General features: G+C 37.7%; 1 protein-coding gene across 1 annotated transcript; it reads left to right on the top strand.

The window, feature by feature from the left end:
* Positions 1–2,990: 2,990 nt before the first annotated feature.
* On the top strand, positions 2,991–25,421 carry LOC125237066. The gene is made up of 3 exons (XM_048144009.1): positions 2,991–3,078; positions 16,389–16,598; positions 24,956–25,421. The coding sequence occupies exons 1-3, from the start codon at positions 3,049–3,051 to the stop codon at positions 25,265–25,267; spliced, it is 552 nt and encodes a 183-aa protein (XP_047999966.1). The 5' UTR covers positions 2,991–3,048; the 3' UTR covers positions 25,268–25,421.

Here is a 25,421-nt window from a genome sequence, read left to right as displayed (position 1 = left end):
TGATACTTAATGAGCTATTTTAGCAACCTGAGGCGGTAAAGTGAATACCCGGGTGGGGCCTTCCCCGACCTGTCAAAAATGACAAGATGGCGGACGAATGTTCGAAATGTCAGCGTAGACATTTCAATACATTTTTAGGGTTCCGTACCAAAAAGGTACAACAGGAACCCTTATGGTGCGACTCTGTCCGTCTGTCTGTCCGTCTGTCACATTCCTAAATATCTCGAGGACTACTAATGCTATCAACTTGAAATTTGGAATAGTTGTGAACATTGTAAACCTCTACAAATAGAAAGTATAATTTTTTTAAATATATTAATTTTAATTGTAGAAAATGGCCAAAATGAAAGGGGGGCAAACTGTAAATTTCAAGTTACTAGGTCAAGTGGGGTATCGTTGGAAAGAGCTCAAATTTAACGTAAATAAGCTATTTTTTATAATTTTTTTGTTGTGGAAAAAAAAAGAATTTTGAAGGAAAATGTAAAAAAAAAATACCGTCCCCCCCCCCCCTTATCTCCGAAGTTTACCAACGAAAAATTATGAAAATTTTAGTAAACATTGGTTTTATGCTATATATTACAGGAAAAATATAATCGTGTTTGTATTTTGAATACTTTTTTTTTAATTCACAAAAAACTTTTCAGATTTTTACTTTCAATTTACCCACCCTTGCGGATGTATATCGTACTTCAAATTAATACGAGGTGTTACGTAAACCATCTTCTGTCTAATAAAGTAAAAACTGTTAAAATCGGTTAACATTATAAAGAATTATCCCTGAAAAACCAGGTCGTGCAAATTAGTTAGCAAATTGACCGGGAGATGGCGCTATACACTATAATACTCATTAGTGCCTATACTTTTGTCTTCTAGTCAAGTCATTAGAGTTACTTATATGAAAATATGAGATTATTTTTACTAGGTAGTTTGAAAGAAAGTTTGTACGGAACCCTCGGTGGGCGAGTCCGACTCGCACTTGGCCGGTTTTTTTTTAATTTGGTTATTACTTTGCGAGTGTGATGAAAAACATTGTGTATATCACGGTATAATTATACTTATATTTTGTCAGTAACTAATCAATTATAAAAATTATTATTCAATTCTCATCTCCATGTATAGAATTATACTAGGACTAATTTTACTTTAGTTTTAGTTCACTAAGTAGACCTTAAGATTATTGGTATGCCCTAACAGGGTATCATGTACCTACCTTATAATATTTAAAAGTATACCATCCTATGTAAAATGAACATGGTTGCAATAAAGAATGATATGATATATGATAATTTCACCAGCCCCTCTCTTCCAGTGGGTGTCGTAAAAGTCGTGTGGGATATGGGTTAAATTGTGGCGTAGGCGAGATGCTGCCAACCTGTCACTGCAATTTAACTGATTCGATTTTTTTTAATTCCTTGTTTGCCAAAAGTAGCACTTGAAACCTGAATAGTTTCGTAAGCTCTGCCTACCCCTTCAGGCGTGATTGTATGTATGTAACAAAATGCATGAAAATTAAAACGGCAAGGCATTCGCCGTACCTCTATACTAGTTGAAAAGTTTTATACTTTTAAAACGCTGAAAGTCATTGTAATTTAACTTATAAAATAGCACTTCTCAATAAGCCACCGTGTGACATGATTTGCGTCGCGCCGGCGGGTCTCAATGCAAAAACGAGGATAAACGGTTTAATGTAAATCCCATTGTTTGAATCCCGAATCGGTGAGCGTTTTCCATTCAGATTGTTTATTGAAGGGATTAACCAATTATAAATAATTTCGTAATGATAATTTATAGGTAAGTAACATATTTTATTATCAGGTAATAAGTTTTATTCTAAGAATCATATTTTATTAAGGCGTTGTTTTGTGATAAACATTCATTCATTCATCATTTATTTATGAATTATATCCATTTTTTGACTTATATCCATTTCGGAACTTGACTGCAACTACTTAGTTTTATTTTCTTTCAGAGAACCTTAATTGTTTGAGTGAAGAAAGAACTGATTTCTTAATCATTTTACTGTTTTTAGGATTCCGTAGTCAACTAAAAACCCTTATAGTTTCACCATGTCTGTCTGTCTGTCCGTCCGTCCGTCCGCGGATAATCTCGGTGACCGTTAGCACTAGAATGCTGAAATTTGGTACTAATATGTATATCAATCACGCCGACAAAGTGGTAAAATAAAAAGTGAAAAAAAAAATGTTTTGTTAGGGTACCCCCCTTACATGTAAAGTGGGGACTGATTTTTTTTCATTCCAACCCCAACGTGTGATATATGTATTGTTGGATAGGTATTTAAAAATTAATAAGGGTTTACTCAAACCGTTTTTTGATTTAATCGCTCCTAAAGGAAAAAAGTGTGTCCCCCCCCCCCCTCTAACTTTTGAACCATATGTTTAAAAAATATGAAAAAAATCACAAAAGTAGAACTTTATAAAAACTTTCTAGGAAAATTGTTTTCAACTTGATAGGTTTAGTAGTTTTTGAGAAAATACGGAAAACTACGGAAGCCAACACTGAGCGTGGCCCGACACGCTCTTGGTCGGTTTTTTTATATTATTTATATTTCCCGTGTGGTGACGGGTTAAGAATTTAACCAACCCCTTTATTCCCGTGGGTGTCGTAGAAGTCGACTGTGGGATATGGGTTAAATTGTGGCGTAGGCGAGAGGCTGGCAACCTGTCACTGCAATGCCACAGTTTCGTTTTCTGTCAACCCCTTATTTGCCAAGAGTGGCACTGAAACTTGAGTAGTTTCATGTGCTCTGCCTACCCCTTCATGGGATACAGGCGTGATTGTATGTATATATGTATGTATGTTATATTCAAATTATTTTATTAATGTAGGCTATAGGTACTTAATTTTACTTAAAAACTAACACCAAAATAAAATCAATGAAACCGGAAATTAAACGGGTAACCTCTAAAATTACAATCCCTCACCGAAACTAAACAAATTTTAATCAATTCTACATAATCAGATTTGGCGCTAGTATTTTCATTCGGCGGTTTCGACAGTAGGCAGTCAGACGATATAGTTGATACCAAAATGAAGGCTGCATGTATCATTTTATTTATCGTGAGTTATTATAAATATTTCTATTTATAATTTAACTTTGTTTTACAACTAGGGAACAATTTAAATTATTTTATTGATTTGTTGTTTTTCAAGTAGTCACACTACTGTACACCGTGTTTTTTTTGTTTACCGTTAAATTCGACACATAGCTAGGTTCATTATCAGGAACCATACTGTATACTGTAAAAAAAATTTCAATATTTTCATACATTAATAAATGAATTTATTAGTGTGAGAGACCCTTAAGAATAACATTCAAGTTAGTGTCAAGTGATTGACGGCACATGTTAAAACAAATAACATTAGGAATTGGTAAAGGCTGTCATACACGTGTTCAGTAATTATATTTATTTTTTTAATAACTCGATAACCGTAAGACGCTAGTCTCTTAGAGAAATTAATTTTTATTTTATCTAAACAATCTTCCCTTAAAGTTAAAGGAATTCAATGAAAACAGGTTGTATGTAAATTATAAACTGAAGTTGTAGATATCATACTCGAAAGAAAACACGACAAGGCCCACTGGTGGCCGAGCCGGGAATCGAACCCGGGTCTTCAGCTTACGCGGGTAACGTCCTTACCACTAGACCACCCGCCCGCCGTGGTACCCGACGAAATTTCTCTAATGTGTGTTATAATTAGGAATATGCTGGCAACACCAGCCATGTAAACACGTAAAGCGAGATCGCCTCATGATTTTAATATAAATAAATAGTAAAACGAGTGTAAAAGAAGTCAAAGTGCACCACGGAACATTCTCAAGAAACATACCTGCAACAACAACAGCCGTCACTGATTCTAAACCATGAAAACAGCCATTGAAGCGAAGGTGAGATATAATATTGGCCGTTAAGCTTTGAAAGCACACACTTTTTGAATTTTGAATGGGAAAATAACCGATTATTGCCTATACAACATAACGGTACAACAGATAATCACTCGTCACTACTGGGCATTATAACTGACAGTTGACATATATCCCCTATTGCCAACCCAAGGAAAGTTAAAAAGTGTTGCCACACCGCCATAGACAACGGAACGTTTTTGTCGCAAGCTCAAACAACCTGTCAGACACGACTGCCATCTAGTGAACTAGCAAGGAACTATTACGTTTTGCGCCATCGATCGCGTTAGAAGCAACACGAAACACTTTCACGACTACACCGAGAGAGGGCGCTAGTATCCTGTTACCACATTCAGTTTGGAATAAAAAACTAATCAACAGTAAAAATGATCTGTCGCGGATGTACTCTAACAATAAATCACCCTGAACTTTTAACGTGTACAACATGTAATGACACATACCATTTTGCATGCCTAAATATAACAACAGCGTACTTTAGAGAAAAGGGTCACGAACTGAAACGCAGTTGGCGCTGTGATTCCTGTACAAATGTCACTTATAGACGAAGGAATGACGATACACCGGTGGGAAAACGGTATGACTTTTCTCTTCCAGACGAAACACGTATGTCAATCGAGGACCTGGACACTAGTCACAATACATCCGATGACACAGAGCACACCCACCAGCAGGGGAGCAGTTCGATAGGCGCTACCCTGGAGCAAATAGGGGAGCTCCTGGACAAAAAACTAGAAAAAAATAACAAAACTATTATGGCCAATATGAAACACCTAATATACACAGAAATTACTCAGTCCATAAATAATTTAAAACAAGAATTTATAGTACGAACCGGGGCAGTTGAGGCTAAGCAACAAAACCTAGAAAAAGAGCTGAAAACCACTAAGGAAAAAATTGTTAGTCTAGAGCAGGATAATAAACACCTAGCGTCCAGCATACGAGAGCTTCAATGTCGCATCGAAAGTATGGAGAGCCCATGCAATAAAACCGACCAAAAAACGATTGTCTTACATGGATTAGATGAATATTATGGTGAGGTAGAAGCGGACATTTATCCACGAATTAATGAAATGTTCGCTGATTTACTAAATATAGAAATAGGCGGTTTTATCGAATCAGCAACGCGATTGGGGAACATAAGAAAGGCGCGAAACCGTCCCATTGCTATAGAACTCATAAATAAGCGCATCAAAAAGTACATCCTAGACAACGCTATATGTTTTAAAAATGTCGGATACGCAGTGTCGGATTTTTTAAATAAGGAAGCTCTAGAAAGAAGACACCAACTTATAAAGATGTTACGAGAAGCGCGTAAAAAAGGAGACTATGCGATAATACGTAATAATCGATTGTTTGTGAATGGTGTCGAAGTCATTCCTCAGGTCCCACCTACCCGAGGCTCCACTTCAATGAGTACAAGCTTAACCACGAGTCTGCAAAACGGAAACACGAAGAACAGCGAACTGAAATCATCAACTCAGGAGTGCCTGCACGATAACATTCGACATGCCACAGAACCTGTAAAAACTCCAAAGGAATGCGATGCCCTCCCCTCTACCCCCTCTTCCATCACGGCGGAAGAAAATCCAAATTTAAAAAATACCACCCTCCCGAACGAGGATAGAGTGCATGACAGCAGCACAAATCATACCTTTCGCTAATAATGAAGTAATTAAGTTTCAAAACATGCAAAGCTTATTCAATAAACGTGACATTTTGCAAGCGTTCCTAGAAGATCTACACAAGCCACTATTAGCGTTTTGCATTTCTGAGACCTGGCTCACCACAGCAAAAGTAGAGCTCTTACGTTTCGAGAACTACCACCTGGCAACATCTTTCCAGCGAGAAAATTACAACGGAGGCGGCGTCGCAATATTAATAAACGATAAAGTGAACTACACTGAACGTAAAGAAATAAAGGACATGTCGATAGAATATGTCATAGAAATGTGTGCAATAGAGCTTACAGATTTGAACCTTTTATTAATTGTACTATACTGGAATAATAGAGAGAGTGACATTTTTTTCAAGCAATTAGAACGAATGTTAGAGTATCTCCAAACCAAATTTAACAATAAAAAAATTATAATAGGCGGCGACTTTAACACTAACATCCTAGAAAAAAGTAAACAAACAATGAAGTTGTTGGACTTAATGATCGAATTCAACTTTAAGCAATATATTACCGAGCCCACCCGAATTAATAAAAATAGCTCAACATGTTTAGACCTCATTTTTACGAACTTTACTGAATATTTTACCACTTCAGTAACAGAACTGGGTTTTTCCGATCATAGCTGTACCACTATTACTTTAAAAAAACCCTCAATTGACAACCATAAAACAAACGTTTGGTATCAAACGAAACGAATTTATAATAAAAACAACATCGAATTATTTAGGACCGAATTAGCAAATGTAGATTGGAACAACTATATCTCTTCAAATAAACGTGCAAATGAAAACTACAACTCACTAAGCGAAAAACTTCAGGAAATCCTAAATAAAAGTATACCGAAAAATCGACTTAAGGTTAAACCTACTCTGACAAACCTTTGGCTAACGCGAGGTATCAAAACATCTTGTATGCATAAGCGATTTTTGAGGATCCACGTTATGTCATCTGGAAATAAAACTTTGGCTAGGCATTATAAAACGTATGGAAAAATCTTAAAAAGTATTATCCGAAAATCAAAAAAGATACAGTTCATTAAGAAAATGCAAAATTCATCAAATAAAATAAAATGCATGTGGCAAGTCATAAAGCAAAGTCAAAATAAAAAAGGTAAAATATATAAAGAAAATATACAATTACGTATCGAAAACAAACTTAGTTCCGACCCTAAATCAGTCTCAAATGTATTTAACAACTTGTTTGCTAATGCTGGGCGTACGCCGGCGTCGTCGGCAGCAAGCGCGCGCGATGAACCGCGCGGCCGACCTGTATTGCAACCAACAGAAAACTCTATGTTTCTACATCCCGCGGAGGAAAGCGAAATATATGGCCTAATACGAAGCTTAAAAGGAAAAACAAGCTTCGGTATCGACGAGTTACCTTCTATCCTAATAAAAGCCTGTGCAGTAGAACTAACTCCTCCCCTAACCTATATTATAAACCAATCATTTCACGAGGGAATATTTCCGGATGCACTAAAACAGGCTGTAATAAAACCTATTCACAAAAAGAACAAAAAAACTGACCCTAACAACTACCGCCCGATAGCCCTTTTGCCAGTAATTTCAAAAATTTTTGAAAAAGCAATGTGTAAGCGACTGTATTCCTTTTGTGAAAAATACAACCTGTTTACTGATTCACAACATGGGTTCCGCAAGAAACGGTCGACTACCTTAGCAGTCTACAAATACGTCAATGAAATTTTAGAAATTTTAGATAGAAAAGAATACGCACTTGGTATATTATTTGACATGACAAAAGCATATGAAAAAGTAAAATTTAACATACTTCTTGATAAATTATACGGTATCGGAGTGCGTGGTATAACACATAAATGGTTCCAATCTTATTTAAACAACAGAAAGCAATGCGTTGATATTGAGTATACGGACGAACACTCGAAAGAGATTAGCATAGTTAGATCTGACATCCAACCAGTGTTAGACTCAATCCCTCAAGGAAGTGTTCTAGGGTGCGTCCTTTTCATTATATATATAAATGATCTCCCAAAATCCTTTTCTGAAAACTGTGTCATGTTTGCCGACGATTTTTCGCTACTACTATCATGTAGAAATAATATACACCTCAATGACAAAATACATCATGTTGTAACAAACATTGTAAAATGGATGAATGATCACAACCTAGAAATAAATCTTACCAAAACAAAAATGATGCAATTTAGGCCCCACCAAAAAACCGAATTAGACTTCCATTTTTCCTTTGACGGCATTGAATTGGATTGCGTCCCCACTTTCTCACTCCTCGGCATCACTATTGACACCCATGTAAATTGGAAAGATCATGTACAAAAAATAAAAACCAAATATAGCCAATTCAATTATGCTCTAGGACAACTAAAAAGGACCACCGACCTACAGACTGCCTTATCGGCGTATTATGCGTTTGCTCATGCATGGCTTAGCTATGGCGTGATCCTATGGGGCAACAGTACTGACGCACCAGATTTATTCATCTTACAGAAAAAGTCCATCCGTATACTCTCAAACACGAAACACCCAGAAAGCTGCAAAGTATATTTTCAAAACCCTGGCATCCTGACCTTGCCTTGCATCTATATCTTAGAGTCGTGTAAATTTGTTAAAAATCACCCAGATAAGTTCATTAAAATCGGAGATGTACCACGTCGTTTTGAGTCCCGTTCTAAATGTAATTTAGTGCAAGTGTCGTCTAAACTAGCGATACATAAAAATGGACCATATCCTTCTTCGATAAGGATCTATAACAAATTACCGAACTGCATAAAATCTGACTCTAACTACAATAAATTTATACGACTGTTAAAACATTTCCTTGTCGAAAAAGCCTTTTACACCGTCACGGAATATCTACAATATGATGACATCCAGGATATTTAAATCAATACTTATAACATAATACCGTCACCTCTCTAAATAATTATATATTATATTATAAACATTGAATGTAATTATGAACGAACTAAATGTAATTAAATTATTTATCAATTATTTATTAAGGCTAAATTGAATTGTATTCTTTACTAACTTAAAATTAACTTTAACTGAAATGACATTCGTTGTGTAGAAATATTAACTTTAAATCTAGTTTTAGATCTTAGCTTTAGATATATTGCAATACCCTCACAGGGTGTGTTGAAACTATTCACATGTATACTTATTAAGACCTTTGTAACACACATTGCAAAATAAATGAAATGAAATGAAATGAAATGAAATATCTCTGATAAGGCTAGGCGCCTTTGACCAGCTCTAAGGGCCAGCAATGTGTGCTTGCAACTCCTATACGAATCCTTGCAATTCCTACAGGATTGCGTGTAAGCTGAAGACCCGGGTTCGATTCTCGGCTCGGCCACCAGTGGGCCTTGTCGTTTTTTCTTTCGTGTAAGATATCTATTTCAGTTTGTTCTACAGCTTTGTTTTTCTCAATATATATTTTTTTTAATAGCAACCTGTCACTGCAGTGTCACAATTTCGTTTCTTTTATGTCATGGACAGATTTGATAATAATTCCGAATATTCCTGTTTTTATCTCTTTAAGTTTGCTTAAAACTTATTTTTCACACACAAGCCATTTCCTTTTCCAAACGTACTTACATCTCCAAACAAATACGTATTCAAATGAAACTTTACCAACCACAAAACTCGGTTCCGAACCACTAACTCCAACCAATCTCCTATTCATTCCCCAAGAGTGTAAACCCTGAAATTCCCACGAAGCTTAGATTTTTCAGTATTTTATAATTTAACAATGTAACATACTGGAGCTACTGACTTATATATTCCTTCGTAAGGACGTGGCAAAATGTCGATGTCAGTAACACCGTGTGGATGCGAGCCAAACGTGCAGACTCTGGGAACAAACGCGCGCGTAATACGAAATCAACCAATCCCGTCGTAAAGTGCCAAAATTGCGTATATAAATTCGCTCGCGTCGTCCATCCCTTCAACTATCTCCACCTAATTTCACGTCAATTTGTCGCTCCGTTTTGCCGTGAAAGACGGTCCAAATTACAGTAGGAGCGACCTTGGTAATTGTACACGGGCAATTCTTAATGTCGTTACATTCCGATTTTTGTGGTTCGTAATTATTTTTTCCAAGGTATTTAATATTTGGGATGTTTAGCATACCACCTGTTTTTGAAATTTAAATGTAAAATAAAATTTTGAAAAAATCCCCGACCGCGACGTCTTAAAGAATACTCCCAACTAACTCAGCTTTCAAACAAAAAAATTACTAAATCGAAATCGGTTCATCCGTTCGGGAGCTACGATGCCACAGACAGACATACACACAGACAGAAAGACAGACAGACAAACAGACAGACATACGTCGTTTTTGCGTCTGGGGTTAAAAAGGGTCGAAGATAAGGAAAAGCTCAATTTTTTTTTCAGCATACTATAATGCGAACACTCCGTCATGCGAACAGGTTTATTTTTTTAATTCTGATTATTGAGGCTTTCCTATATAAATCTTATCCTTACTTTCGTTATCTTTGTCTGAAACTGTACCCTTACGGTGCCCGAGGGGCCCATACGTTTTCTTGCGAATCTGTCGGGCTAAGGAAAACAAGTGACGGTTTTATATTGTGAAATCTGGGCGAATACATTATGTGTTATGAGGGATAGTTTGTTTCTGAGTAAAGAAGACTTGTGCCGTGCCGTCACTTCGTCTTAAAAAAAAACTTCACGCTATGTTTTTCCGGGCATCTAATTTAAAATATTCCAACCAGTCTCGCCTATACACTGAGAGAAATTTGCATTGTGAATTTAACAACTTCGACTTGTTGCGGTTTATCCGTTTGAATCAGCCAAACGTATGTTTAAAACAATATGTGTCAGGTTGTTTTTATAAAATCGACTTGTTGATTCAAATATATTGCCGATTCAAATGACAAGTAGCTTGTTGTTTGAACCAAAGAGCACGTAGGCGCTATTTTAACCAAAAAACTTGTTGAACGAACATGAAAACTGCTTGTATTTTCTCTCAGTGTAGCTTTCATTGTGCCTGTGTCTGACTGATCACCGTCCGTAACATCTTTTATTTTTAACATACAAACATACATACATACAATCACGCCTGTATCCGTAAAGGGGTAGACAGAGCACATGAACTACTCAAGTTTCAGTGCCACTCTTGGCAAAAAGGGTTAAAAGAAAACTAAATTGTGACATTGCGTGACAGGTTGCCAGCCTCTCGCCTCGCTTTTATTTTTAAATACTTAGCCTCACTTTTGGGCAAAGGATTTCCTCAGTGTTTCGTGGGTCCTACTCGGTGATCATTTTGGCGCACCGTTGAGGGCGCACGCGGTAACATCTAACGACAAAAAACATTTTAACTATAAAACTCCCGTGAGACTCATATTTATTTTTTCTACTCCCGAACTGTTATTCGTCATTTACAGGGTCGTGCACAGATCTTTAAAACCCTACATAAAGGTCTATTCCCCAAAGCCAGCGTCCGCCGGCTTTCCGCGCATGCGCGCAGTATCGAAAAAACTGAAAACGCATTGTTTGGCTCTGTAACCATGGCAACGCCTTATAACGACACTGCGGGCGTGCGCGGGAAGGCTTTGGGCAGCCGAGCTGACAGTGCAAACCTTTGAGTCAAAATAGAGGAAACAGTGTAAATTTCACGAAAGTTATTCAAGAAAACTATTAAAAACTAGTGCATAGTCGTAGAAAAAGTATTGTATGCAACGGTGTTTAACTGAGTCAAAAAATACTCGTGACGTCTCAATAACAATTTTCGGCTTCGCCTCAAATTGTTACCCAACGCCACTCGTCTTTTTTGACCTCCTTTAAACGCCTGTTGCATAAAATACTATAAAAATATTTTAAGCGGGTTACTCACGTATTAAGTCGATATAACGTTCGACATGTTTCGATCCAATTTCGAGGACCTTTCTCAAGAGTAGCGACCCCACCTTTACATGTCGAGAGCGCGACGCATGTCTCTATGCATATGACTGTATGCGTCGCGCTCTCGACATGTAAAGGCGGGGTCGCTACTCTTGAGAAAGGTCCTCGAAATTGGATCGAAACATGTTGAACGCTATATCGACTTAATACGTGACAAAAAACATACCCACACTCTGGAAGACACTTTATATAAAAAAAAAATAATAATACGCCGTTAAGTCCCGACTTAAAAGTTAGTCATGAAAGTTTAAATCAGTGATTTTTTAAAAACAATCTGTCAATGAAATATTTTTTTTTTTTTTTTTTTTTAATTTATTTAGAAATCAAACAGCCTTTTACAAGTACGGTTTACAAAAATATATATAAATCTAGGCCTAGAGTTTCCTACATTACTAGATGGTTAAATTTAAGTAAAAATAGTTAACAAAATTACACACGCAGTAGTTGAGTAGGTACACACGCAAGGATGCATCTTATAAAATCTACTTAATGAAAAAATAATACAGTTAACAAGAAAACAGTAATTGCCGAACCTTGTTCTTGAAACTGGACAAATTATGAGCAAAAATATCAATATTATTAATCGAATTATTATAAAAGTTACAAGTGCGCCTAAAGAAAGAGTTTTTAGCATACTGTGTGCTACAGGAGGAAATAGCGAAAGTAGGTTTAGAACGTGAGTGGAACCGAGATATTTTGAAGGAGATATTTTCTAATAAAAAGGGGGAGTCAATGTGATTATTAATAATTTTAAATAAAAACAAAACATCAAGATAGGTTCTTCTTTTTTCTAAAGGAGGAAGACTATGCCTAGCCGCAGACGAGAGATAATCAGAGTTATATCGTCCAATTCTATAATCAAGGGACTTACAAAAAATTTTTTGAATCCTTTCAAGCCGAGACTTATGAATACCATAGTGTGGAGACCAAACAACACTGCCAAATTCTAATATACTTCGGACGAAGCTATAATACAAAACTTTTAACGCAAATGTACCATTGAATGGTTTACTAAAACGCAAAATCATTCCTAATTTTTTATATGCTTTAGCCACGATATTATCTAAATGTTCATTAAAGGAAAGTTTAGCGTCCAGAGTAATTCCTAAATCGCGAATCGACGAAACACGCGAGACACTGCTACCACTCAATATATAATCAAAAGTAATTGGGTTATGTTTACGGGTAAACGTGATAGTGTAGCATTTATCAGCATTTAGAATTAAGTTATTTTGCCGGCAGTACTCTGCAAACCGTGACAAATCAGATTGTAATGCAACACAATCATCCAGATTTTTAATCGTTCTATAAATTTTTGTATCATCTGCGTAAAGTATGTGGGATGAAGATTGAAAGACAGTACCCATATCGTTAACATATAAGACAAATAAAAATGGCCCCAGATGCGAGCCCTGAGGAACACCTGAAGGGATGGGTAGAAATCTCGACCTATAGCCCTTAAGTGCGACCGCCTGGCTTCTATTACTTATATATGATTTTAACCATCTGAAGAGGTCACCGTGTATACCGATCTTGGAAAGCTTCTGAAGTAAAATAGAATGATCTATTTTATCAAAGCATTTCGAAAAATCGGTATACACGGCGTCCACCTGATAACCGGCATCCAAAGCATCAATAATATGTTCAGTATAAGTAACTAGATTAGTGTCCACGCTTCTACCCTTGAAAAAGCCATGTTGCTGCACAGAAATGTGTCGGGAGACTAGAGCCGTCATTTCATTCGTCACAATCTTTTCAAAGACCTTAGCAAATGTGCATAGTTTCGAAATTGGTCTATAAAGCTTGACATTGTGTTTATCACCGCCTTTATGCACAGGTGTTATAATTGCACGCTTCCAGATGCTCGGAACAATGCCTTCACTGATAGACCTTCTAAAAAGCTTACCTAGTGGAACTGCGAGTTCTGAGTAAAGTTTGGACACTAAAAATGGATGTATATTATCAAAACCTGCTCCTTTATTGACGCATAAGCCTTTTAGATACTTGGACACTAAATCATCAGTAATATGAATACTAGAAATATCAACAGAGACGGACGAGGACTGAGGTGAAGAAAATTGTGACTGATTACTTCCAGTCACGAAAACAGAACTGAAATAATCGTTAAATAGATCACAAATAACATCGCCTTCGGAGGAAGATATATCATTATAATACATGTTAGACGGTACCTCGTTTGCAGAAAATTTAGATTTAATAAAACTCCAAAAATATTTGGGCGAAGAAGTAATTTTCTTTTCACTGAGGGTAATATATTTAGTGTAACAGTCTTTACTAAGTTTCTTTTCCCTTTTTCTTAGTAAGTGAAATTCGGAATAATCAATGGGGTTTTTATATTTTTTCCACCTAGCATGAGCATTTAATTTGTTTTTAATAATTTTAATTAAAGGTCTATTATACCATGGAGGAAACTTAGAAGTTGAAAAAACCTTACGTTTTGGAACGAAATCGTTTAATAACGTATTCAAGGTAGAATAGAAATAACTTGTGGCACTTTCCGTGTCCATGTCATCAATTACAGACCAGTCGACGTCAGAAAGACCCTGCCGTAGACTTTCAAAATTAGCTAAATGATAAAGATATTTATAATGCGCTGTGGAGTTCAAAGATTTCGTTATTGATAAAGGAAAATAAATTACTAATGATTTATGGTGTAAATCTTCTTGCGTAAGGGGAGATGGACAGACAGAAACAACGCAACTAACATTACTAATGACAAGATCCAAAATGCGACCAAGAGCATTGACACATCCGTTATATTGTTGTAATCCAGAGAGAGAGAGAAATTCAGAAAGTGTAACAGCTAAGGGATTATTATTGTGAGTAAGAGTTAGAATTGAGTAATTATTATAGTTCCAAATCGCATGAGATATATTAAAATCACCTAACAACAGGTAGGTATCGCTTGGGTGGCGACATATAAGGTCATTGACATTATTAAAAAATAATTCCAGAGAATCAGCATGGTTACGATTATGTGGGAAATAAACACAAGCTATGCGTAAGTAAGTCGCGCGGCCAGGCGCAGCGGGAGACGTGCTAGCGGCAGCTAAGGGCAGAGACAGCCACAGCTCCTCGGAGCTGGTCGCGCTGCAGAGATCGTCGGAGCGCAGCGCGCGCAGGTCGCGCCGCACCGCCACCAGCACGCCGCCGCCGCGCGCCGCCGTCCACGACGGCCGGTCTCGACGATAAACAACATAATTATGATAGAAGAATTCCTCATCACTAAAATCATCCGTGAGCCAGGTTTCGGTTAAACATATGATATCGTAATTGGCCAAAAGTACATTTGCTAGAAAAGAATGAGATTTGGTTCTGAGTCCCCTCACGTTCTGATAATAAACACTTAAATTATTAAGACTTAACATTCGTAGGTATAGAAGGAAATAAATACAAACACGCAGTAATAACACGGCTCACAGTATGCCAAAAATGTAATACGAGTTTGGTATATAACTATTAATGGGCATCTAAACATTACTACAAACAAGAATGTAATACAAATATATGTAAATATTTTCATTATATGTGGGGCGCAGTAAAATATGTTAAACGAAGTACACGAGTAGAAGTACAATTCAATAATAATACAGTATAGATTTTTAGAAATACACCGATCGGCGCTATGGTGGTACAAAATATGGCACAAGTTTATAAAAAACAAGAGTCATTTAAGTTTTAAAAGGTCGGATTCGGACACGATACGTATAACCCTAGAAGTGTCATTTTTACGCACGAAGATCTTGCCTTCTTTCACCCATACATAAGAATAGTTGAGCTCTGATTTTACTTCGCGGGCCCTCTTTAGCAACATCTTATTTGCGGGCGTGAGGTGCTCGTTCAGGTAAATATTGGTCGACGGTCCATCGAGGCCGGCGTCCGCTGTGGTGAGGCCGCGGCGCGCGCGGGCCGCCGCCAGCAGCTCGTCCCTGCGCACACGCCGTGTGAACCGTACGATGATCGAGGGTGGGCGAAGATTCTGGTGCTTCGCTTCCGTAGAAAACACTCTAATGCGATGAATACAGTCAATATCTGATTGGTCAAGGACAAAGCCAACCTTGGTACAAATATTATTTAGAATGGTACGCAAATTTTCCCCTGAACGTGACGGAACGCCGGTGATCTCCAAGTTATTTTGCCTGCCAAACTGGTCACGCTCATTATTTTCTTTTTTAAGGCAGGCCACTTGCTCCTGCAAATCCTTAATTTGAGACGGCAAAGTCGAAAGAGTCTCCATTTTATCTTCTGTGGTCGAGATCCTCTCCTCCATGCCAGCCAGGCGCGACTCCAAGCTGCTCCATTTGTTATTCAGATCGATAACTTGTTGCTCAACCCCGTCAATCTTTGACTCAATCGACGTTCTCGAGGTTTTCAATTCGTCATATAAGTCAGTTAAAGTTAAAGCGGGCTCCTCACAAACTTGGGGCGATTGCGGGGTCACTCGACACACGGGGCAGCGCCATGCATTCCTTTTATCATTATTCATACGCTTGTAGGTTGTTTCCGCTAACCCAGCGCATCCAAAATGCAAATTCTTTTTACATTTATGACAAAAAACACCATCATTAACTAATTGGGGACACTTGGCACAATTCATGTTAGTAATTTAAAGTAAATGCAGGTGTAAAATGTATAAAGATGCGACGAAACACGTAAACAACGTTATCAAATACCAGGCGCGCGAGACATTGACCGCACAGGTAAATAACTAAGGACGGGAGGTCAAAATCACTGGTTATCTCTCAACTACGCGTGAGGACACAACTAATCACAATGACGGCAACGGCCGGACTGATATAGATAAACAAAATATTTGTTTTGGTTCCAGGGCCTCGTTACCTCCGAATCTTCAATCGCCTCAGTGCTCTCCCGCCTGCTGGACCAAGCCAAGCGCTCCAAAAGCCAGAGTCCCGTGATCCTGGTCATCAACAGCAGAGCCCTGGAGGACTCCTCAACCAGCGAGGAGGCCATCGCTGAACCAACTTTCAGAGGGAGTGGAGAAAGCAATGGGATTTCACTCATGACCATTTTGACACAGGTAAGAAGAAACTCTGTTGATATTCTGAAGATCATACTATTTAAATCGTCCAGAATTATTTTCGTGGAAAAGCAAAACTAGGAAAATTCATAAATAACAATGGCAGCTCGTGAAATCGCATGGTTTTGCAAAAGTTCTTCAGGCGTCATCATTATCTTTAGAAGGTAACTTGAATAAACTTGAATAGAAGGACCTTAGGGAATTCTTCGTTATTTGGGAAGCCATGTACTTCAAGAGCCAGAACACAGTCATCCTGGGTGGCTAGCCGAATGGCACAATCGCTCACGAAACGCTCACGAAACGAAGCGCTAGTAGATATCTATCTCTATCGCGCTTGCGTATTGGCGCGACAGAGCCAGCGGCGTATCGCTTTCGTTTGGCGTCGGAGAAATGCCATTCGGCTACGGGGCCTGGTCATCAACAGCAGAGCCCTGGAGGACTCCTCAACCAGCGAGGAGGCCATCGCTGAACCAACTTTCTGAGGAAGTGGAGAAAGCAATGGAATCTCACTGATGACTATCTTGACACAGGTAAGGAGAAATCCTCGTTCGGCTTTCGAAAATATCATCTTCTAAATATATAAAAGAAGAAACTGACTGGCTGACTGACTGACTGACATATTAACGCACAGCCGGAACCACTAGTCCTACAGATTCTAAATTTGGCACATAGGTTCCTTAGGTGTAGAGGAACACTAACAAAGGATTTTTCATAATTCATCTCCTAAAGGGGTGAAATGGGGGTCCAAAGTTTGTATGGGAAAACAAGATTAGATTAGTACGCGGGCGTAGCAGCTGGAAAAAGCTAGTCTATTATAGGGTCCACAAAACTGACAAAACACCATAACTAGCCAAGGCAGAAAAAAATTGAGACATTTTCCAAGTCACCTGAAACCACATGGTATTGCAAGCGCTCTTCAGGCATCATTGTCTTTGGAAGGTAACTTGAATAAACTTCCTAGAATAGGAGGACCTAGGGAATTCGTTCTTTTGGATCAAGCCAAGCGCTCCAAGCTTCAAGGTACAGAAATCATCACTTATGTATGCTGGTTACTGTACTTAGGCCAGCTGGGCATATCAATAGATCTTCACATGATACATTGTATTAAATCGGCCGAAACCGGCCGGGGCAGCATGATGATGATGATGAAATCTATTCTGAGAGCTGTACTTGTAATCCCATTAACACTACACTGAGAGAAATTTGCATTGTGAATTTAACAAGTTCGACTTGTTGCGGTTTATCCGTTTGAATCAGCCAAACGTATGTTTAAAACAATATGTGTCAGGTTGTTTTTATAAAATCGACTTGTTGATTCAAATGTATTGCCGATTCAAATGACAAGTAGCTTGTTGTTTGAACCAAAGAGCACGTAGGCGCTATTTTAACCAAAAAACTTGTTGAACGAACATGAAAACTGGTTGTATTTTCTCTCAGTGTACTGTCTTCAAACAACATATCTTTTAGCAGCCATTAGCAGATGAGAAACTAATTGGCAATCAGGGATTATAATATCTCTCTTTTGGCATTTCAGATCTTGAATCTATAATTAATCAGATATACATATAGGTAACTATATACAGTCACTCTGAAATTCTCTATTTCCTTGAATTTCAAAAGGGAATGTAATTAACATTATAAATTATAATCCGAGCAGAGGTTCAGCTCCGGTACATATGATTTTATGTATGTGACCAAAGAGTATCGAGTACCTAGGTATTATAGAGAGTTACTGTCAAAGTAAAATGTGTAATCCCAGTGCATATACTGCCATCTCTCTTGAAACAGGCTTAAAACTTTTGAACCTCAGTTTTGACAATTTGGCCCACATTCTTAGCTTGATATATTTTAAAATGTCAAATATTAATATTAGCGCCATCTAGCTGAGCGTACCCCAAAGGTGTAATGCCATCTAGGCCACCGTACCTTTTTCTGTATGGTACTGACTACTGAGGTACGTTTTTTTCTTAGACTTTATCTGTCTATACAGAGTTATATATGTCTTTGATGTAACTATGTACTTATGTACCTATGTACGAGTATGTATGTAAAAAGCGCTGGTGGCCTAGCGGTAAGAGCGTGCGACTTTCAATCCGGAGGTCGCAGGTTCGAACCCCGGCTCGTACCAATGAGTTTTTGGTTATGCGAAATATCATTTGATATTTGCCAGTCGCTTTTCGGTGAAGGAAAACATCGTGAGGAAACCGGACCAATCCCAATAAGGCCTAGTTTGCCTTCGGGTTGGAAGGTCAGATGGCAGTCGCTTTCGTAAAACTAGTGCCTACGCCGAATCTTGGGATTAGTTGTCAAAGCGGACCCCAGGTTCCCATGAGCCGTGGCAAAAGGCTACTTGACCCTTTTTTAAAGTCTGTCTTATATTATTAATTACTATCCAATGAACCGAAAAAATATTACCATATTTTATTACGACTTGAATTCTATAGAATCGTTTGTTCATATTTTCATAACGTCAATCGAATTGAACGCAAAATTTTCTGACATTTATGTATGAAGCATAAAGTTCATCATGTCAGTGATTGATTCGACATAAAGTTAAGTTAGGTTCTATGACGTCATCACATCGCTGACAGCGTTTTCGGTGGCCAAAGTTAAAAAAAATATTACGCACATTTTCAATCTTAAATACGTACCTAGTCATTATACACTTTAAATTAATACCCAAAATTTATAAACATTGGTTTCTTATGTCAAATACTACAGGAAACAACCATTTTTTGTGCCAAATTCGATATGAGTCTAGTAGCCTCACAGACCAACCCCTATAGACATCCATTACAAGACGACTCGCGGTCACCAGCCTTACTTGTATTTGCCATGATATAAGCGCGGGCGCTCGCCGTGCCCGATCAGTAACGACCAAGTAACTGACCCGAAAGCAGCTCGTGTTTTTCGCAATAAAAAAATTGAAAAAGGGTATTTTGATGCCTTAAAGATGTCCACCTGTAGTGTGGAAAGGTAACAAGAAGATCAAATTTAAAAACAGACGGTATTACATTCCACAAATAAGTCATATTTATAATTTATTCAGAGCCGGCATAGGTCAACTTACACTGGCTACTTACGCGACTCCCTTTTCATCTGGCGCAGCCCGCTAAACACATTCCCCTCCCGCTCCTTGCGCCCCAAGCACTGGTGATTTGTAGCGCGCACAAAATTTACAATATTGGCACTCTGTAGGAGGTTCTCTGTGAGTAGCCTATATGCCGGGATAACGCAAGGAGGATGATGATGATGTGCGAGTATATATGGAAACTAGGTACCAATATCAATAACAGACACTGGAAAGTTCCTTCCAATTATGGATCTTCAATCAGCAGTGTTCAACTGTTACAGCACTTTGATCCTGATAGTAATCGCGCAGTACACAGTGGGATAACAGTAAAAGCATTATGTACGTGGTCATTTTCAGAATTTGGGACCCAGAATTAGCGTAAGTCGTTAACAAAAACTAACTCGCTGTCAGTTTTGTGACGACGATTAAGCATACAATCTGTCTAAAAATTTACTTTTTTCACGGTCGGAATGTAGATTATTGCTTAAAGTTTATGTAAATAGCACAAACAATATTTTACTAACATTTCATACTTATCGTCCGTTTTCACATTATCCGATCCGATATCGGATGTCGGAAGGATTTCAATGGAAAAAATCCAAGATGGCGCCTGTAATGTATGGGATATGGGATATCGGATCGAATAATGTAAAAACGCACTTACGATAATTTTGGCTCCCAAATTCTGAAAATGCCCGCGTATAAACTCTTTATTGTTCAAAACACAAAACATATGACAGAATAGACACATTCCTTGAATTTCGAGATATTTTTGCAGCCTTCGTCGTAAATCTGTTTAAGCAGGGTAAGTATATGTGCTAAATATTGTTATAAAACTGCCTGTAGTGCCTGTAAAATTATCAGATCTGTATTCTCCGCACTTAATCGGTAAATCGTAGGATCAAAGCTCCAGTCCTCACGATACAGGCTAGACCTAGTGTGAGGGCTACTGTTTGTTCTATGAAGCTCTTGTATATTTCTATTGTTTGTTTTTCCATTATTAACTTAGGCTTTATGTAATGCAGATTTGGAAAATAAATGTATTGTATTGTATTGTAAATATTATTGATGGTGACAGTTCCTACCGGGAATAGAGCCAACACACTGTTAAGGCTCGAACGCGAAAACATCGTGCAATGTATAAACTATAATTATACGGCTTGGATGCGGCCAATCGCGCGCGCGATACGAACTTATCAACCAATCGCGTTGTCCATCCACTTGTGATTACCAGACGAGAATGTTTAGAATTATACTCACTTTCTCCATACAATGAATGACATCTTCTATGATGTTTACTGTATGAAGTAACACCTCGGACACTGGCGATCAAATATATGAAAGAGGCGCGTTCCTAGCACACAATCTAAGCTCGTGTAGGTGAACGCGTACCATGCTTGTATGAGTGAAATATGACAGGTCGACTGTTCGCGTTTTTGGCAGGCGATAACTATGAGGTAACCGAAAAGGGGTGGGCGGCACTTTCAGCGGGGAGCGGGATTGGCCATACTGTACTTACTGTAGTGATCTGTGTGGTATGAAGACAGTCCCAGATTAAACTTCAGTTGCCGGGTCAGCTGTACCCATGTGATGGACATTCGTGCCTGCGTAAACTAATCATACAATCTCGTTTGAGGATTATATTCGTCACCTACACCTAGCGTTATTGGAGACAGACCTATACGACAGTGGTTCTCAAACTTATTTTTCCATGGAACCCTTTTAGAAAGCAAAATATCTGACGGAACCCTTAAATTAAATAAAAATTGTTTATTGCAATCGTCATCTTAATAAGTAATCAGAATAGTAAAACCTAATCATTAGATAACATGAAACTGTTTTATTTTTATTTTTTAACAATTGGTGAATATTTGGTTTTATGGAAGGGAGTTGAAGTTGCATATCAGGTAACCAAAATTCACAACATCACACACATCCAAAGAGGCTCTGCGGAGCCCTAGGGAACTAGGGATCCGCGGAACACACTTTGAGTATGGCTGCTATACGATATCCCAGTATTAAAAAATATCTCAAAATGTCGCAAAAATGCGTAACGTAGAACGTAGAGGACACATTTTGGGGATATTTTGAATTAAATATGCTCATGATTTTAATTTCAATAAGACCAAACATTATCAGTATGTGTGAGGATTTGGTCTTTGGTCTCTCCTTCTTCAACCTGGCGTTTTCCCGGCCTAGCGCCAGGGTCCGCTTTCCTGCTCAGCCTTCTCCACTTTGCCCGGTCTTCGGCATCCTGAGGTGAGAGTTTTTTTTTTTTTTTACTACGTCGGTGGCAAACAAGTATACGGCCCGCCTGATGTAAAGCGGTCACCGTAACCTATGGACGCCTGCAACTCAAACAGTGTCACATGCGCGTTGCCATTGCCACCCCATTAGAAACTTGTACATTCCCTTTTGATTATTATTAATTATTTGATAGATTGTTCTCTTTGGTCTCTATTTAAAAAAAAACCTTATAACTCCCATGACCGCCCCCGGGATCCGCAAATGAAACTTTGAACAATACCATGGAGGAATAAGTAATAAAAAAAAAAGCATTTATTTCAGACTATTTGGGTCCATAAGTTTGTTAATAAATTTTACAGAGATAAACCTTATAAACTAATGTTAATATCTTAAATTACTAACTTAGAACCTAGACATAAATGTAGCTGAGACCCACAGATGTTATATATACTATAGATCAAGCAAACGTATCTACTTAGCGTGTCAAGTGAACTCAGTGAAATCCACTGAGTTGTCACTTGTCCGTCTTTAATCGCAGCTTGCAGCTTTCGGGCGTCAATTTTTGTAAGTTGAAGTCAATCAAAACATAAAAAATGCCTCGTTACGTGATATTCAATTGCAACAACACAAAAATTATGAACAATCAAGAGCCTGAGACATATTTAAAATTACAGGCAAGAAACAACTTCAGTACAAAATTTGACACGCTCGGCCCCTATACAAATAGATGAACTTGTTTCTTCTATCTAAATTTAGTTCTGTGCTGAGACCAGTGTTTAATGTAAGAGTTGTAACTCCATACATCAGTCAATGCGAGTTATCTGTATAGGCATAGTTAAGTGACATCTAGCGACAATCACGCGTCAATCACTCGTCAAATAGCGTGAATCCTCCTTGCGTTATCCCGGCACAGCTCATGGGAGCCTGGGGTCCGCTTGGACTACTAATGCCAAGATTTGGTGTAGGCACTAGTTTTTACGAAAGCGACTGCCATCTAACCTTCCAACCCGAAGGGTAAACTAGACCTTATTGGAATTAGTCCGTGGGCATTTCTATTTAAACTTGTACCATGACTCATTTGAGAAGTTGAAAATAAAATTGGCATTATTTGGTATTTTGTCGTGTTATTCTGTTAGAAAATATATTCTAGTTTACGAAACACTGAAGAGAATCGCAATATTTTTAGGATAAACTAGTTAAAATGAATTTTTATTATGATGGGAGAGGTTTTTTGTGGTCCGTTTGGTTACAAATGTTTTTTAGTGTAGGAAATAAAAGACATACTTGAACCAAAGGTTTTAATGTTTAATAGATATAATTCGTATTAAACAAAGTAAAAACAATCATCATTTAATAATACTAATGAAACTTTTTTTATAAAACCGTATTTTAGGTGGTTTGGTTACGGCATGGTCCCAAACCGTACCTTATTTTTAGTTTTATTAAGTAACTACGGGCATTATTGACATATAATGAATAACAATCAATAGAATTAACGAAACTTGTAATTATTAGCATTAAAACATAAGATTTATAGCTTCTATACTTTAATTAAACAATAAAAAACACTTTTTTAACAAGGGGACAATTTCCAAATGGACACCTATGTAACTTAACGGACAAAGTAAGGACGAGATCACAATAAGCAAACATTTCACTCAAATGCTTGCTCAGTAAAAAAACACAGTACGTAGGTACTTGAAATATCAGAACTTATAATATCAATACTTATTAAAAATATATATCACTATTATAATGGCTTTTTATGAAATATACCTAATATCTAATCTCACTTTGGGTAGAGTTTAGTTCTACTAAACATCTGTGGTATCAAATGCGTATTAATCACAGTTAGAAATAATAATATTAAAATTAATATTTCTTATCAAAATGAATTTAAGTAATAGTATATTTTAGTCTTAACTCTCTTAGTAAGTAGAAAACACATTAAACGGAGTATTTTCTTAAGTAATGGGAAATATCTTCTATTTAGTAACAAAAATTATCTTATTATTATATAAGGTCATATTTTGTGTCCATGAGATCTGCAAACTAGTATGAATATTACCAAAAAAATAAGCATGGACAAAGTCACGGCAAAAAACTAGCTATTCTCAATGTGCACGCAACTTTACCGTGTCAGTTTGGTTACATTTGACTGTCCGGCAATATGTTACGCTGCAAATTGTTTCCAAACGGACGTAACGATTTGTCTAGACCAGAATTAAATCGATTGAAAATAATACAAAACTAACAGCAATATTTAACTTATTTACTTGAGAAATAACTGTATGAGGCATTGATTCATTTAACATCAACAGTTCTTTACTTACCTAACAGTTTAGTTACGTAAAAATTAGAACAAAACGGACCAAACATAGTGGTAAACTTACCTGTCACATGCCAGCACTCCTTGTCGGTCGCGGTTTGGCTGTTTTATTAACCAAAGTGAAGTTAGACAAGGTTTGTCTATGGTCACAGGTTTGCCAGGATTAAAATAAACCTTAAATGTTGGTAAAAAATATTTTGCTACTTAGTTAAAACTGCGTAACCAAACGGACGATCTCGAAACTGGACATTTCGAGGGGACAACGTTTTTATCGAAATTATACCCTGTTACTGTTGATTTTAAAGTTCTTTTTCGTCAAAAATACGTTTTCTACTACTTAAACTATGGTAGAAATGCATTACTTAATGTTACTATCATAGAAAAAAATTGTGTAAAAGTCCAACAAAACTTCGAATCGTGGAAGGGGACAGTACTACAGCCACATTTTACCATATTTTAAAACTTAATTGTAAGTATAAAAAATTGATTTATTATGCATTTTACTTGATAAATGATGCGTCTACTTAATATATTTCAATAAAAACCAACATTTACCCAGTTAAAACTTCAATCTTAAGAGTAAATCGCAAAAAATGTAAGGGGACATGCGAAAACTCGGGGTACAACTTTAAATAGAAATGCCCTACTGATGTATGGAGTTCTTATTCCTCTATGACAATACTTAAACTACAATTTTTATCTCCACAGCTCCAAAAAGCCCGCCAAGCTCCCATCCGCCGCCCGCGCCCCCGCCTCATCCGAAAACCCCAACGGCCAGTCTACAAGTCCCTCCTATCGCTCCGTAACTCTCTCCGCTGCGGCGCGCAAGACGAATGCAAGAACGAATGCTCAGAGATCCCGAAACCGAAGGAGCAGATAAAGTGCGACGTAAAGTGCGAGCAGAAGTACGAATGCGAGGAGGAGCCGAAGTGCGAGGAGGGTAATTGCGACGACGGGAACCCGAGCACTCGCGGACCGCCGCCCGACGAGCAGGGCCCGACTGGGTGCACTAGATGCTAATAGAATACCTAGTGATGCCCAGCAGACTATATTTTACCAACATCCTAGTTTTATTCAAATTTGAGTTTCATTTTTTCGGAAATTTTTAAAGACAAAATAAATGGTCCTTTGTTCGTTTAAATAAAACTTGTTTCACGCCGATTTTTGCTGACTA

The sequence above is a fragment of the Leguminivora glycinivorella genome, chromosome 20 (genome assembly GCF_023078275.1).
Source record: "Leguminivora glycinivorella isolate SPB_JAAS2020 chromosome 20, LegGlyc_1.1, whole genome shotgun sequence".
Taxonomy (NCBI): domain Eukaryota; kingdom Metazoa; phylum Arthropoda; class Insecta; order Lepidoptera; family Tortricidae; genus Leguminivora; species Leguminivora glycinivorella.
The sequence above is the reverse complement of the archived record's forward strand: the minus strand, read 5'-3'. Positions and strand labels throughout refer to the sequence as shown.